The sequence below is a fragment of the Neolamprologus brichardi genome, chromosome 3 (assembly GCF_056152115.1).
Source record: "Neolamprologus brichardi isolate AB-2024 chromosome 3, ASM5615211v1, whole genome shotgun sequence".
NCBI lineage: Eukaryota > Metazoa > Chordata > Actinopteri > Cichliformes > Cichlidae > Neolamprologus > Neolamprologus brichardi.
In genome coordinates this window covers 18,677,360-18,695,595 of record NC_142106.1, presented here as the reverse complement: position 1 = coordinate 18,695,595, position 18,236 = coordinate 18,677,360, and the positions used below count along the sequence as shown (strand labels likewise).

The 18,236-nt window shown below is 37.9% G+C and overlaps 1 protein-coding gene across 1 annotated transcript; it reads right to left on the bottom strand.

Moving 5' to 3' along the window:
* Nucleotides 1-6,491: 6,491 nt before the first annotated feature.
* On the bottom strand, nucleotides 6,492-16,178 carry LOC148103733 (selection and upkeep of intraepithelial T-cells protein 1-like). Its single transcript, XM_087838202.1, has 7 exons — nucleotides 16,130-16,178; nucleotides 13,353-13,703; nucleotides 9,081-9,294; nucleotides 8,679-8,743; nucleotides 8,404-8,520; nucleotides 6,955-7,162; nucleotides 6,492-6,777 (listed from the first exon to the last, which is right to left on the bottom strand). Exons 1-7 carry the CDS (start codon nucleotides 16,176-16,178, stop codon nucleotides 6,492-6,494), a joined length of 1,290 nt encoding a protein of 429 aa, XP_087694328.1.
* Between the last annotated feature and the right edge of the window lie 2,058 nt (nucleotides 16,179-18,236).

Sequence of the window (18,236 nt, the reverse complement as noted above, 5' to 3'; positions counted from 1 at the left end):
AATGATCTGGTGAGGTTGTTTTCTTTCAATATCTTCATAATGAAAAGTTATTATTTTTTATTGCAGTTATAACCCCCCCCCCCCCCCCCCCCGAAAAAAAAAAACAACATGTTATTGATACATGCCATTTAAGTTTTTTAATTACCTTTTATACATTTTACAAAACTGCCATTTTTGTATTACTACCAGAAACTTTAATAAGTGGCTCAAAAATGATGCTCCGTTAGGTATCATAAGTTTCCTAGAAACAAAGGTCGTAAAGTAAAGTCAACAGTATGTGTGTATCGATTGTAGCTCGAAACAGGTAGTTTGTCACAATTGAATACAGCGAGCAGATAAGGCAAGAAAACAGCAATGTTTGACTAACTTACTTAAGAATGTAGAGTCCAGTCACTCGTGGATCTAAGAGTTAATATCAGCTGCTGATTTATGAGCTACTAGTGATGGGATTTCTGGCTCTTTTTAGAGAACCGGCTCTTTTGGCTCGGCTCACTAAAAAGAACCGGCTCTTTCAATTTGTTTTGTTGCTTTAATTAATTTATTATTAACAACAATACAAAATTATGCACAAAAGGAAAAAAAACCTTGTGTCGTTCACTTCAAAGAGTCGGCTCTAAGAGCTGTTTCGTTCGCGACCGACACATCACTATGAGCTACCATTCTGAAGCACCAGTTTTAGCATTGCGGCTTTTCTTTGAGCTAAAAGTATCCAAAGATTGAATGCTCTGTTTTCACTAATGCTTGCCAGTGAGATGCATGCATAAACAACAGGTATGAACACAATGACAGACTAATAAAATGACAGAATTTGTCAGAACTGGTAACAAACATCTTCTTGGATGGTATTTTAGTACACAACAAATAATCACACAAGCAGTTGCTAGCCTAGCAAGCACAGCTGATGTCTTTTCACTAAAATGGCTAACCACTTTCATAACAACCAACCCTTCTGCACTTTAACGTTTTTTTCCACTAATAAAGAAATTGGAAAAGTGATACAGATATTTAGCACAATGCAGTTTTAAATAATATAAGCCCCCATATAAATAGAGATATTTAGTGATTGTGGAGAAGTAAGTAAATGGTAAATGGACATGTATATCACCTTTATATCACTGTTCTACAAGTCTTACTCACCCAGTCACACACATTTATGCTGGGCTTATGCCTCAGCACTTTTTAACATTTACATGAATGTACTGGGGTCAAAATGAGGTTCAGTATCTGATACTTTGGTGTGCATTCAGTATGAGAGCAATAAGAATGAACCACATCATTGACAAATCAGTGACAGTGCTTTGAGGTCTGTGGTCTCTTTGAGCATGTGATTCTTCTTGGAGAGGTCTGCCATCCTGTGGCAGCTGGAGGACACTACAAATGTTAAGCTTTTCGAGGCAGAGGGAAAACTTGTCTGCTCAACACTCGGCATGCCTTCACTTCTCAGCCTACCATCTACTATCTTTTTTTAAGACAATGACTAACCTCATTTTTTTGTTCCCCTTATACATCAATACAGCTTTTATACATATGCTACTAAGAAAAAAAGAAAAACACAAGGATGTGTTGGGGGAAAAAAAATCACACATTTAATCTTTAATGCATGTCCTTCTTTACTACATCAATGAATCTTCCCTTTGGTCCTCCAAGAGATCCACTACTCTGTCAAACATTAAATTAATCTGTGTGCATCCCACTAAACAAAATGTAGTTTACTATGGGTATCTTGAGATAATCAGACTATCAAAAGGCAGGTAAAGATTCAAATTTATTAGTGAAATGGAGGATTAAAACCCAAAGTGTTAATTTCTTTACTTTTTTTTTTTATATTAAATAAAATAAAACCCAATAAGTCAGGTTGTTAGATCATCTCATTCCTCACTTAAAGATGGAATCAGTTTAATTTTTTTTAAACTTTTTTTTAATCTTCATATAATTTATACCATAACTACCTGTGAAAACTGAACAAGATTTGTGTGCAGTTTGTAAAGTACTGATGAGTGCATGCAATGAGCACATAAAAACAAACCAGTTCGCTCTGAGAGGCCACATCCCCACAAATTACAACCACATCTGTGCACAGACTGAACTCTGTCTTTGTTGACAAATGTCACACAAGCTCAGAAGGGTTAGCTACTTCTGATCTTATCAATGCGCAGGTTTCATTCTATATTCACATAGATTCTGGGTTTGCCAATAAAGTGTAATGGAGCTGTGACTAAATGTTCTTTCCATTATGAAATATTAGCTCATTACGAACAGCTAGCTGTTTATTTTTTATCATTTTTACTGGCCAAAAATCACTTACCACTGTTGCCTCAGAGAAATCAGGTTGTGAGTTCAAATCCACCAGCTAGAGCCTTTCTGAGTGGAATTTGTATGTTCTCCCCATGTTTGGGTGGGTTCTCTGTGAGTAATTTGTCTTTATCCAGCAGTCCAAAGACCTGTATGGGATTAGGCTAAATGGTGATTATAAATTGGCCACTGTTATTAATGGTGTTAGCACTATGATAGCTCAGTGTCCTGTCCACTGGGGTAAGAACTGGATACAGTAAGTGGAAAAAAAGATGATGGCTGAAATTGTTCATTTTACAAAGTGCTAAAAAGTCACCAGAAATGGCATTCATCGAGTCCTAGGGTTACACCTTTTAATGTGTTGCCCCGTTAACAATGAAGACTTGTATAAAAACAATTTGGTAAATAAAGCGGAGAATTCCTCCATTTCTCTGAAAAGATGTTTAGGGCTTTTCTCTCAGTGAATCATTTAAATCCTCAGACTTCCAAATGATTTGCCCAACCCATGAGTTTGAACAACTGTCTATATATACACATACATATATATACACAAATATATATACATATATACGTGTATTTATATACACACATATATATATATATACACATATACATACATACATATACATATATATACACATATACATACATACATATATATATATATATATATATATATATATATATATATATATATATATATATATATATATATATATATATATATACACATATACATACATACATATACATATATATATATACATATATATATATATATATATATATATATATATATATACACATATACATACATACATATACATATATATATATATATATATATATATATATATATATATATGTATTAGGGGTGCAACGATACAACAAAATTCACGGTTCGGTTCGGTTCCATACTTTGGTGTCACGGTTCGATATTTTTTCGATACAAAAAAAATGTTCATGCCTTTTTATTAATTTGTCATTTATTAAATTTTCACGGCACATTCTGCACCACATCTCTGTGCGTTCATCATTTGTTTGAAGCCAGCTCACCTCCTGCAACCACTTTTCCGAGAATACGCGCTTCTTTTGTGGTTCGGACTCCTTCTGACATTTCTTTGGAGGTGGAGGAACATCACAGTAATTGCTTAAAGGAGCTTCTTCGACATCTTTAAGAGTTCTAAACAAATGTCTGTCCTCCTCCTGAAAATCTTATGTACGCAAACACGCGTTGCAACTTCTTATCTTGTGCGGGTTTTTATTTTGACAGCGAATGCGCACCTGCGGACCACTTATGTGCAGCCCTGGTTATTTAGCTCGTCATATTGCAGCCACAGAAATTCTTTTGTCCATGAAACCATAAAGCTGCACTTTCTTTTTGCCTTATAGTCTGATTTGTCATAACTTTTCCGTTTTGTCACTTCTTCACCCTGACCTGTCTTATTTGGCTCAGCAGAACTAAAATATATATCCTGCTGCTTTTACACACGCACTAACATAACGCTCAGCGATTCTCTGCGCGATCAACCTCTCACATGTTTAAGCTGCAGGAGATTTCACTTGTCATGTTTGCATAGTAAGCTAACGATTGATAAGACGATGTCAGAGGAATTGGTGCGCAAATTATCATTACTCACCAATCAGTACTGTCGCTTTCTATACACATTTCACGCGATTGCAAAGTGAAAGCAAAAAACAAGCGCAAATTCAAACGCGATTTCAGTATGTCACATATTGACAGTGGCCGATGCCAATGACATAATTACCCAGCTACATTTCCGAAAGAATGCAAAAGCATTGACATATATTTTTCCTTCCTACGATAGGCCGACGGGCAGGGCAGAGATAGATTTTGGTAGCCCGACTGGAAAAAAGCCCCAGGACGTCGGGCTAGCGATTGGGCGAGCCCTGTATCTGATTGAGGAATCACTCATCTTTGGAAAAGAGAGTTTATTATGGAGAAATGTCTCTTTCCAAAATAAAAGCTATACTATACGCTTCTTCTGGGCTATATTCTCAGCAGCATATTAAACATATCAGGTCCCCATAAGGAGAATCATGTGCTAACGGCTGTCTAAATGACTCGGGTAAAGTTTGTAGCATGCGTGCTTGTTTTTGTCTGCTTCCACTTGTCTTTGCACTAGGATGATGTCGGAGTAAATGTGCAGTCATATTGGTTGTGTTCCCAGTAGTGCTGTCAGCGTTAATCTGAAATGACGTTAAGGTCACAACACGGCAAATCTCCGTTAACGAGCTACCGCGGATCGCCTCATGAGTGGGGCTGGAAGACGTCAACACATTAACGAGCTAACTGCGCTAACACACTAGTTCCCACCAATTGAGCATTGCTGGCACATCCAACATACTGTTTTACTTTTGTCCATGACAGGCTTACCTTCAGGGTCATACGTCACATGAAAACCAAAATAGTTCCAAACGCCAGATCTGAATGAGGGTGGGGGAGGTTCAATTTGCCATGTTGCAACGAGCTTAACTTCTGTCTAGCTAGCTTGCCCTGCGCTCAGTGAATCTGTGTTCGACTACTCCGCCTAGGCTGCACTGTCGAGCGCAGATCCACTGAGCGCTCAACACAGACAGCATCGTCAGAAGGAAAGTTGATAAAATAAATTAAAAATGTTGTATCGTTCGATACATATGCGTACCGAACCGAAAGCACTGTATCGAACGGTTCGATATCGATACGAGTATCGTTGCACCCCTAATATGTATATATATACACATACATACACATACATATACATATATACATACGTGTATTTATATACACACACATATATACCTATATACGTGTATTTATATACACACATATATATATATATATGTATATATATATATATATATATATATATATATATATATATATATATATATATATATATATATATATATGTGTATATGTATATATATATATATATACACATATATATATATATATACACACACACATACATACACATACATATACATATATACATACGTGTATTTATATACACACACATATATACCTATATACGTGTATTTATATACACACACATACATACATATATACGTGTATTTATATACACACACATACACACATATATACGTGTATTTATATACACACACATACATACATACGTGTATATGTATATACACATATATATATATATATATATATATACGTATATGTATCCACACATATATACACATATACATACATATACACACATATAAATAAGAGTTATAAACATATTTGAGAAAATCATATTAGAATACAAGTATAATACAAGACTTTGTTGGGAAATTGTGCTGAGAGATTTGTAAACTACTTTCACAGCTGGGTGAAGTTGGTGGAAAGTTACATTTTAATAATAGCTTACATGAACGCATGTCCTTGTGCAAAAACATCACCAAACAAAAATGACATCATTTGGGATTACAGATGATAGATGACAAACATTTTTACATGAGCCACTGAAACTGAGCTCACTGTCCAAGTTTAGCAAATGTAAAGTTTCAATTACAGAAATACAAAGAAAGATATCCTTTTGCACATTTTATGCAAAAACCTGGAAATATTTTTAATTAAAGAGCAAAAAGGTTAATGTATGAGCAGGATGAATACATCATGATATATACAATAATTCAATAACAATTTAAAAAAAAAGAAGAAGAGAGTGAGCTAACTTGATTTAGATTCTTGGAAATATCCATGCTAATTTTAGCACAGAACATTTTGTTTTTTCCCCCAAATCATGGTAAAGCATTATGGTCTGTGTGATTTTGCAAATGGTAATGCAAAAAAGAAAAGAAAATTCAAAGACCTGTATCTCTTACATACTTTCCTTAGTGATTAATAAAGTATTCTGATTCTGATTCTATAGGACTAGCTTATTTTTCTGGAAATACACCACTGGGCTGGCTCAGTTCTTTTAAATTCCATTTTTCTACTACTTATTTGAACTCTTATCTAGAGGTAACAATCTAAGCAGTGATGCCAAGATCCCCCCTTTTCCACCAACACTGAGGCACCACAACAGCCAGTGCAATACTCACGTCACTGCAGCTGACTGTCAAGCTCCTACTTCACGCTTCAGTCACTGGTGTTAAATTTCAGCTCCTATTGCTCAGTTAAGGAGTTTCAATCATTTGAACCAAGTGAGCATTACCTTGCCATGCACTTATTCTAGTACAATTTACGTTTCCTTTTGTTTTTCATTTCTTGATAAAATTTTCTGTTCATCTCCTTCAGGTAAATTTCTCAGGAGGTTGTAATGCTTATTAAATTCTGCTAAATGTGGAAGTACTGAGGAGTGTCTACGCTGAGGAAGGCGGGTGCTTCGATGGGGTGAGACACTGGAGTTGATCATCTGGTGGCTACTGAGAGCAGAAGAAGGGTTGGATGTTGGTGAATGTAGTTGTAAAATATCTGCACTGCTGTACATACGGTGGTTTCTTTGAGATATGTGACCAGGTCCTGGAAAGCTGTCTTGTCTTTTGATAACAATTTTCGAACCCCTGCTTTTGGGTAAGTTGCCAGATTTTGTAGTGTTAATGCTGGTTGAAGCTGAAGATGGGTTTGGATTGTACACACTGGTGACGTTGTTAATGTCAGGGCTATGATTTAAGAATAATTGTGAGGGTTTTGGAACATCTCCTGTGGTTGTGGAATGGCGTCGAACAATTGTTGCCCTGTCACAGTGAGTAACTTTGTTGTTCTGTATTTTTATGGTCTCATCGTCCATAAGAAACTCATTCATCTGCCCATTGTGGCCATTTACCAAGTTGTCCGTTGTCAGTAGGAGGTGGCTTTCACACATTATACTTTGATCTGATGACTTCTTGGTCACTAGCTGCTTTACAATAGCTGTAAAATAAAATAAAATAAAAAACAGCTGAATAATCTAGTTGTAGAAAGAAACCAAAATTTATACAGCTACAAGAGAATTACCCTGCTTTTCACTTTATTTATGACTTCAGAAAACACTTTTCCAATTACTGTTTTGGTAAAAGGAATTCCCAGGACTTATTTGTCCAGCATGTCAAACAGACAAACAGATTGGAACTAGATCTGGGGAATTTGAAGGGCAAGTCAACACCTCAAATTTGTTGTTGGGCTCCTCAAACCATTTCTGAACCATTTTTGCTTTGTGGTAGGGTGCATTATCCTGCCAAAACGTTCCACAGTTATCAGGGAACACCTTTCACATGAAAGGGTGATTGTCTACAAGAATGCTTAGGCAGGTGGTACATCGAAATAACATCTACATGGATGGCAGGACCCAAGGTTTCCCAACAGAACATCCCAACATTCCCAACATTGTCCAAAGCATCACATTGCCTCTGACAGCTTGCTCTTCTCCATGATACCAGGTGTTCCCCAGGTAAGCAACACAAACAAAGCTGGCCATCCAGCTGGCCATTTCTTCCATTGCTCTGTGGTGCATTTCTGATGCTCATACGTCCATTGTTGGTGCTTTCAGTGCTGGACAATGGTCAGCACTGCCACCCTGACTGGTCTTTGGCTATGCAGCCCCTTATGCAACTGCAATGCACCGTGTATTCTGACACCTTTCTATCAGAACAGGCATTAACTTATTTTGCAATTTGAACTACAGTAGCTTGTCTGTTGGATTGGACCAGACGGACCAGCCCGTGTTTCCCACAACAATTAGTGAACCTTGGCCACCTATGATTGTGTTGCTGGTTCACCACTGTTCCTTTCTTGGACCATTTTTCATAGATTTTGACCACTCCAGACTAGAAACACCGCACAAGATCTGCAGTTTTGGAAATACTCTGACTAGCCTAACCATTACAATTTCTTAGACTTGCCAATTTTCTCTGATTCTAACATCAACTCTGAGGGCAAAATGTTCACTTGCTCCACAATGTTTCCTACCCACGAACAGGTGCTATGATGAAGACAAAATCAGTGGTCATAATGTTATTAAGAATCAGTGTGTGCACTTCCCAACACTGATTACTGATCACTGGACATACCTCACTATAAAATATGTCTAAGCTGCTCAGTATATATAAAAGTATATGGCTCCGTGGCTTGCCTTGTTGTAGCACTGTTTTTGTTTTCGTCGAACTGTTACTTACCAAATTTGCCACATGGCTTAAACAAAAGAGCAATCAGTCCAGCTGCAGCTAAGAGAAACCCAGCTGTTCCTCCAATGGTGATGACAACCATTTGAAGATCAGATTTCATACAGCCAGCTAAAATGACATAACACTGTGCAGTTTTATAAATAACTTGGAATATTTTGAAAATCTAAAATACTCTAAAACATAAACCTCACATGGATGAAAAATGCAAATAAAACATGATTTTAGGTGTTAGGATGTACACATGTCACAGTGAAGTTCCTGCATACCTGGTATGAGAATTGTTGTTTCCCTTGTCTGGTTAAACTCTGGTTGATGAACTCTGCAGGTGACACTAAATGACATAATTAGTGTTATATTAGTGAAAAGCTTATTTTACTGTTAGGTGGTTAGTAAAAACATCATCTGTAGTATTGTGCAAAAGTCTTGAGCCAGTCTTCATTTATATGGGAAAAAGTGTCCTCTTGGACCGTGACCTTTTCATTGTGTGAACTGTCCTGCAAAAGAATGATTTTTTTAAAGCTGTGTTTTACCAGCTTCCTGGCAGAATAGAAAGAGAGAGGTTCAAATGTTTTGCAGAGTACTGTAAAACATTTAATGGCAAGATGAATATTTTGTTTCCTCATTTCTAAACCACTTTATAGATGTTTTAGAAAGTATATATTTATAACCTGCTGGTAGCGCTTTGCAGAGTGGCTCTTCGTGTCACAGTGAAACATCCACGGGCCTCTTGTTCTCTTTTTGGATTTTCCTCAGAGATCTTTTTTCCTTTGTCATCCAGAAATGTTATCTGAGGCTCTGGCAGCCAGCAGTTTCCTTCGCAATGCAGAGTTATGTCACCGCCCTCCACTGAAATCACCGAAAGCTTTGGCTCCGAAACAGCCACTGTAAAAACAACAAAAACAGATTTATGTATCTGCCACACATGTATCCTCATTTCTTACTTGTTCTACTCTTGTTTTTTTATACTAAAATATATGATGTCTAATCCTAAATCTTTTTATAGAACTTGCTTCTGAAGAAGAATGAAAGGCACTCTAAGTGACACATACCCCCATAAAAACTGCTGTTAAACAATTCAATCATTTACAGTGGCTTACAAAAGTATTCGGCCCCCTTGAACTTTTCCACATTTTGTCACATTACAGCCACAAACATGAATCAATTTTATTGGAATTCCACGTGAAAGACCAACACAAAGTGGTGTACATGTGAGAAGTGGAACGAAAAATCATACATGATTCCAAACATTTTTTACAAATAAAATAAAAGTGGGGTGTGCGTAATTATTCAGCCCCCTGAGTCAATACTTTGTAGAACCACATTTTGCTGCAATTACACCTGCCAGTCTTTTAGGGTATGTCTCTACCAGCTTTGCACATCTTGCCCATTCTTCTTTGCAAAACAGCTCCAGCTTAGTCAGATTAGATGGACAGCGTTTGTGAACAGCAGTTTTCAGATCTTGCCACAGATTCTCGATTGGATTTAGATCTGGACTTTGACTGGGCCTTTCTAACACATGGATATGTTTTGTTTCAAACCATTGTTGCCCTGGCTTTATGTTTAGGGTAGTTGTCCTGCTGGAAGGTGAACCTCCGCCCCAGTCTCAAGTCTTTTGCAGACTCCAAGAGGTTTTCTTCCAAGATTGCCCTGTATTTGGCTCCATCCATCTTCCCATCAACTCTGACCAGATTCCCTGTCCCTGCTGAAGAGAAGCACCCCCAGAGCATGATGCTGCCACCACCATATTTGACAGTGGGGATGGTGTGTTCAGAGTGAGGTGCAGTTTTAGTTTTCCGCCACACATAGCGTTTTGCATTTTGGCCAAAAAGCTCCATTTTGGTCTCATCTGACCAGAGCACCTTCTTCCACATGTTTGCTGTGTCCCCCACATGGCTTGTGGCAAACTGCAAACTGGACTTCTTATGGTTTTCTGTTAACAATGGCTTTCTTCTTGCCACTCTTCCATAGAGGCCAACTTTGTGCAGTGCACAACTAATAGTTGTCCTATGGACAGATTCCCCCACCTGAGCTGTAGATCTCTGCAGCTCGTCCAGAGTCACCATGGGCCTCTTGGCTGCATTTCTGATCAGCGCTCTCCTTGTTCGGCCTGTGAGTTTAGGTGGACGGCCTTGTCTTGGTAGGTTTACAGTTGTGCCATACTCCTTCCATTTCTGAATGATTGCTTGAACAGTGCTCCGTGGGAAATCTTTTTGTAGCCTAAGCCTGCTTTAAATTTCTCAATAACTTTATCCCTGACCTGTCTGTTGTGTTCTTTGGACTTCATGGTGTTGTTGCTCCCAATATTCTCTTAGACAACCTCTGAGGCTGTCACAGAGCAGCTGTATTTGTGCTAACATTAGATTACACACAGGTGCACTCTATTTAGTCATTAGCACTCATCAGGCAATGTCTATGGGCAACTGACTGCACTCAGACCAAAGGGGGCTGAATAATTAAGCACACCCCACTTTGCAGTTATTTATTTGTAAAAAATGTTTGGAATCATGTATGATTTTCATTCCACTTCTCACGTGTACACCACTTTGTGTTGGTCTTTCACGTGGAATTCCAATAAAATTGATTCATGTTTGTGGCTGTAATGTGACAAAATGTGGAAAAGTTCAAGGGGGCCGAATACTTTTGCAAGCCACTGTATATAGTGACAAATCACAGTAACAGTTGTCTTAAGGTTATTATTGTTGAAAGGGTCTTTAACCGTACAATAATTTTAAGAAGCTGTGCTTTTCATTAAGTAAACTACTTTTTTTCAAAAGCTACATGGAGTCAAGCCAAAGTAGATGACTGTGGTTTGTCAAGGTGTTCCTTCATCTGAAAAAACTAATTCTGTTCCTCTGTGGAAAGGAAATGTATTTTGTGTGAACCGATCTTTAATTATGCCAACTTTTACAGGACCTTAGATCCCATATTTATCAAATATCACTAATATCATAAAATATGCAATTCTGTCAAGTAGTAAAAAGCAACAGCAAGAGACTAAATATAGCTGGTTATATGCCCATCTTTAAGACTAAACACTAGATAAGGCTGGTGCTGTTTAAAGGTCAGCACGCGCGTTTTAATTTCAAATTCAAGTAACAAAATACTTGGATGTTTCATAACACTTGAGACAAAAGTGTCACTTTTTGTACACCCAGACCAAAATTTAACTGATAAACATGGTAGAGGTATTATCATGGTTTTGGTTGTGTTGACATTTTTAATCATTGAGGAAAGGCTTCATTCAACACTGGCAAAGATTAAACAAGGTGGGGAAATACTGGATATGTTTTTGCAGACCAATTCACTGTTGGGCAATTGTCATGAGGTTAATAACAAACCAGTTCTCTCTGCGATGCCACACCTGACCATATAGTCAGATCTATATCTATACTTTGAACTCAGAGGCTTGGTAGAAGATATGAATCTGTTGCTGTACTTTAAGCTTAAAACATGACTCAGAATAAGATAATATTTTGTTGTCCATTAAGATCAAATGCGACATATGCATGTACTAATTAACCAAAAAAACAAGGTGATTCTGAATATAGTCCATGACTGTCCTCCACACCTAATGCCTCTGATTTCCACTTTAACCGCTAATATAATACTCTTTGTTTGCTTTTTAACATGCACTATAACTGTCACGGTCCCCGTGTCTCTCTGGTTGGCTCACGCTGGCTACAGGTTTTGTTGTTGTTGTTCGTTTTTGTTTTCTTTGTCTCTCCTCCTCCTCTCTGCCTGGGTGGAGCTCGTTACGGGCTCTCGCTCTTGGCCCACGCACCTGTGTGACTGTGTCCACCTGCTGTTGATCTGGCTGATTTCCCCAGCTGCTATTTAAGGCAGTGGCACAGAGCAGCTCACCGCTGGAACGTTGGGCCTCCTGAATATCCCTCTTCTGGACCAAATCACGGGACCTGCCCGGGTGTGGCAGCGTGTGTGGAGTTTTGGAGTGAGTGCAGCTGAAGAGGAGTGCGTGTGTGCGGAGGAGCTGTGGCGGTGACTGTGTGGAAGACGAAGCGTGTGTGTGGATCCCCCCCTTCTCTCCCTGGAGCCCTGGACCCCCCTCCCAACTCACTGTACATATATATAGCACTGAGGTGATCCCTGTTGTAAATAAATCTCCTTTTGTTCTCAAAAAAAGAACTGTCTGCGCGTGAGTCCGCCAGTAGCCATGACAATTACGATAGTATTAAAATGAAAACAATAAAATAGCTAAATTTATCTGATGTGCACAGTCATATCAAAAACAAGAACAAGTTCCCACTGATGATTTCACAAAAAAAAAAAAAAAATTCTACATCTTTTGAAGTGAAATTGAAATCAATTAAGAGATCTTCAAATCCCTCTAATGTATTCCATGAAGATGGGGCAGAAAAGGAGAATGTCCTCTTTCCCAGCTCCGTATGAACTTATCGGAACAGTAAATGTAATGATGTCCCAACGCTGCAGTCTATGACTAAACATGTACTCTGATAAATAAAAGGACAGTAAAGGAAAAAAAAGATTTATAGATAAAGTGATACCAATCCTGGTAAAAAATATATTGGATAAAACAGCTCTTAACACCAAACTAATGGCAAGCAAAATGTTATATATATATATTAAAAAAAGGATTGTAATATCTACATTATGTCACCATGGAAAACCATAAGGTCGGTTGTCTTATTGTAAGCCTAATTGTTTTGGTTTCTAAACCCTAACCCAGCATCAACTAAAAATGTAGTACAGGTAAGTTATTTTAAAAAAGTTTTTTATAGCCTTACACATCCTCTATTATAAGACTTGGTGCATAGCTTTACTTCATAATTAAACTACATGCTGCTAAGAGCTCTGACTCTAATATACATATAATAAATGGGCAAGGATTCAACTCTCAGGCTGGTGGACTACACAGTTCACAGCCGAATTACCAATGTGGAAATGAACATTAGTAGACATACCCACAAACAGCTCCACTTTTGTAACCTTCCTGATGGCATTTTTCTGGAATATGAGGCATTTATACTTTCCAGTATCAGACACCTGCACATTGGAGATCCGTAATGAAATGTTTCCATTTTTCAGCTCTTTCACGATGAGGCTTGTCCTGTACTCGAAGGCTGGATTTTTCATCTCGTAGGCCTCACAACCATCCCGGTACAAGAAGACAACATCTGGCTTCAAGCCTTCCTTGGACCACTCAACAGTCGGAAAGTCTTCCTTGTCAGAGATATTGAAACTGCACGGTAGAATAACATCTCCACCAGCAAAGGCAAGAACGTGCAGTGGCTGACCATGAGCACGGGATCCACCTAGAAAAAAACCCACAAGAGGAATAATCAACCATATTTATACTAATAAAGCTGTGTGCAATGTGTGTAAAACTTTACTAGGAGGTATTCAATGCCTCCATGTGGATTGCCTCCTTTACATTATTCTATGTGTTATAGGTGAAGAGAGCCCAGAGCTACAAGTCAAACTCTGCAATTTACCAGTCTTTTTAAAATACTCTGCGTATTGACCAGTAGGATTACAATTACATTACAGAGAAAATGAATGAATAACCTATATGTTTTTATCCCCACGTTAAATCTGTAAGGGCATAAATCTGTGACAACAAAGATAGAGGTAAACCTTTGACTTCAACAGGAGAAAAACACCTTTTTAAAAAAAAATTTTGACTCCTCCTCTGTTGGGGTTCACACGAAATGCATAGTATTTGGTTAATGGTACAACTATTGGGACAAGTCCATGTGGTGAAGCTTGCACAGGGTTCCTGATTGGTTTAGGATGATTAAGATATTGTTCACCGTAGTCAAAGGAGCTTGCAAGGAAAAGCGTCTGGACTTCTTTAAGTTACTTGAAGACGTTTCACCTCTCATCCGAGAAGCTTCTTCAGTTCTAAGGTCAAATGGTGGAGAGTCCCAGATATAAACCTAGTGGGAGTGTCCCCCCACAGAGGGACAAAAGGACCCCCTGATGATCCTCTAATCGCCTGAGCCAAGGTGTGACACTGGGTGTGGGTCCCAATCAGCCAGAGTTTCGGGTGAGTTCATTGTGAAACCTGGCCCCACCTTATCATGTGATTTCCTGAGGTCAGATGGCCCAGGATGTGAGTGGGCGTTAAGGCGTCTGGGGAGGGAACTCAAAACTGGATTATAGATGGCAGAGAGTTGGTGTCGTAAACCACCGCCTCTGTTCAAAGATGGTCGCTCACAGTGGACATAGATGGCTTCTTTCATTCCTCTTTCAAACCATCTGTCCTCTGTCCAAAATGTAAACATTGGCATCCTCGAAAGAGTGACCTTTATCCTTAAGATGCAGATGGACAGCTGAATCTTGTCCTGTGGAGGTCGCTCTTCTGTGTTGTGCCATGTGCTTGTGAAGTGGCTGTTTGGTCTCTCCAATGTAGAGGTCTGGGCATTCCTCGCTGCACTGTACAGCATACACCACATTGTTAAGTCTGTGTTTTGGCGTTTTGTCTTTCGGGTGAACCAGTTTTTGTCTGAGCGTGTTGCTGGGTCTGAAGTACACCGGGATGTCATGCTTGGAGAAACGCTTTTCTTTGCAAGCTCCTTTGACTGCGATGACCTGGATGACTGAGAACCTTCACAGAGATATTGTTCACCGATAAAAAAAAAAACACAGGTTGAACTAGGGGTGCACATCAGTGAACAACACTTTTCCACTTCTTGACAGAAAAGGAAAGGTATAGTTCATGAGGTAAGCTGGGGAAGACCCCAAACCTGTAAGATGTATAGTTTTTACATGAAGATGTCCCACACTGTCTCACACAAACATACTCTAGGTTCACTTTGTTAGGACTCGGAAAACTGTGACATTCAATTAAGATAAACATATCATGTCAATAACACAAGTACACACTCACCGGCCAATTTTTAGGTACACCTGTTCAACTGCATGTTAATGCAAATATCTATTTACACGAATCACATGGCGACAAATTAGTGCATTAAGACATGCAGACGTGGTTAAGACAACCTGCTGATGTTTAAACTGTTTAAAAATGAGAAAGAAAAGTAATTTCAGGAACTTTAAACTTATACACAGTTAAAATTTTACATTTCATTCAGTTCATACATGCAGATGAATTATACTTGGGGTTACATATAAATACATGTTTTTCTTTTTTTTTTTCTTCTTTTTTTGCCATAATCATACATTCCTGTTACTGTATGCATACATGATATAAAATCCCATCTATAACACCCAAGAGGAACTTTTTCTGCTCTTCTTCTAAGTGTCAGAAATATAATCCACACATTTTATTAACAACGTTTTGATCGGACATCGTTTTCCAGCTAATTGACTTACAAAAGGTAGCAGCATCAGGTGAAGCAGTTTATATAAACACTTTCTCATAGTAGTGGAAGATAAACAGTAGCAGTTCTGCTTGCATTTCCACAGTACATACACTGAAACATCCTTGTGATGTGCTATACCGGCTTTAACCGGCTTTTCCGGTTAAAAAAAGAAAAAGAAATAAGGACATTTAAAGAAATACTGAAACGCATGCTTGTTGTTTTATCGATTGGCTCCTGTGATTGTTATTCTGCCAACAGCAGAAAAAAATAATTTTGCAGTCAACTGTTCTATTAATTTTGTCTTTCAGCGAAATGCTTAATTTGTTTCTCAAGTCACGTTTCCATTTGAAAAACTGTAATTTAACTTTGACATGCGCAACGTTAATTTAAAGCAACCCTGCTCTCTTTCTTACCTATATAAGCTGACAACAGACCGGCAATCACGAGAAGACGATGATACATCATCATTACACAGTTATTAATAAAACCAGTTAAATGTTTCAAAAGTAATCATCCTCTCCTCAGACACAAGCGACACTTTAAGATCAGCCTTGCGAAAACAGTCAAACTGAATGAGAAATGAATTGTCAACTTCAGACTTTGGACCTGGGCTTGGGTGTGTGCTATGGGTGGGTGTGTTAAAGATTGCTACACTCTTACTTCTAATTCGCTTACACATGACACGCCAACACCAGCTCTAACTTCCCTGTAAAATACAACAACAACAACAACAAAACAAAAAATGAAAACACTAACTTGAACTCCAAGACGTTTAAAGGATGGCTGGAGGTCCATAATATTGAATTTGCAAGTCAAGTGGGTGGGTGGTGGTTCCGCTCTTCTATTTATTTAGAGTATTTCCTGAGATTAGCTAATTAAAACACACACACATGAATATTTATGAAAATTTAATGTAGCAGATTCACAAATAATAATTAAAAGACCTCAGCTACAAAAAGGAGAAAATACAGATTTATCATAACTATGATAGTATTAGACAAGCTTTCACTGACAGATCAGTGTTGGATTCTTTTCCTTTCATTAATTATTAGAAGACTTTTTGTGCAACCCTGACTACACTGCAAAACGAGAATTCATTTATTCTAACAGGTTAGAATGAGACATGCCATCAAAGGTGGTGTGACAGCTACCTGAAAAATCTGATTAAAAATTATCTTAAAATATAGTGATTCTTTTTTTTCTACGTTTAATTAGACAATCCAGCAATATCCACAATAATACTTCAATAGAAAAACTTAACACTTAACAATTTTTTCAGATACTGAACTATATTAAGCTATTTGGTAATTTGACTCCAACAACCCATCATAGTAGAAATAATTCCAGTGGTGACATGATTTAGGACAGGATCCCTAGACTCTACATGGGAGTGAAGATGAAGACTGCAGCTTGGATGGGTCCAGGGTAAGACAGAGATGGGGAGGAGGCTTATTGCACGAATTAGAGAATGAAAGACAGAAGAACAGTAAGAACTAAAGCACGCAAAGTAGAGCCTGGTTGGCTCGGAGAAGGCAGGCAAGAACATGATTAGATTAATGACATCAGTCACGAGTTTGACAGCGTCATTTATAGTGGAATGTTTCAGTTCCGCCACAAGAGGGTGATCTTCTTCTTTATTCTGGTAATCATTTAAACGTTCCTGTTTCACATTAAAACAAACAAACAATTGATTTATGCCAAATAAGATGAGGAAAAACAGATGAATATTAAATGTTCTTTTTACCTTTCAAATTGCTCTTAACTATAAAGATTCAGTAGAACTTAAAAATCATCTTAACTGTTAACAGGTATGTCAAAATATAAAGATTAGAAAATCCAACAAACTCTTAAACTGTGCAAGGTCTCTGTGTGTGCTCACGTGCATGCGTGTAAGTGAGTAACTGAGTAGTTACAGAAACTTTCTTCACATAGCATCAAGTTAATTCATGTTTGAAGTCAGAGTATCACACTTCATTAGCTACTTATATTCAGGAAATGTCTAACCTGCCCAGAGAAGGTGGTATTTCTGGATCATTTTCACATGCTCAATTTCCCTCTGGGATTAATGAAGTTTCTCTGATTCTGATATGGCTTTTCAGCTGCACAGCGCAACATGTTGTTGCATCTCTGGCAGATGCAGTTCAGCATTTTAAGTGTTGCACTAAATGCTTTCATGTTCTTCTTCCCTATTAAAGCCCAAAGATGCCACCCAAATACACATTTAGGGGTTGAACTATAAAAAATAGGCATTTTTTGCAGTTTTTCACAATTTGCAGGTGCTCTATGAATGTAATCCCTGTGAATTTTGGAGGTTTCTGTACTTCAGTAGTGTTCACACTTTATTTTCTTTCAGGTTTCAGACTAATATTGTCTGAAGAAACAAACAATGAACTTGAGTGTGGAAGAAATACAAAGCATAAGCTTGAGAAAATGATCATTTTTGTTTATATAACACATACAAATATTTCATTAAGTATTTAGCTTTTGAAACCTGAAACATTAAGCCAAATAGAACATTTT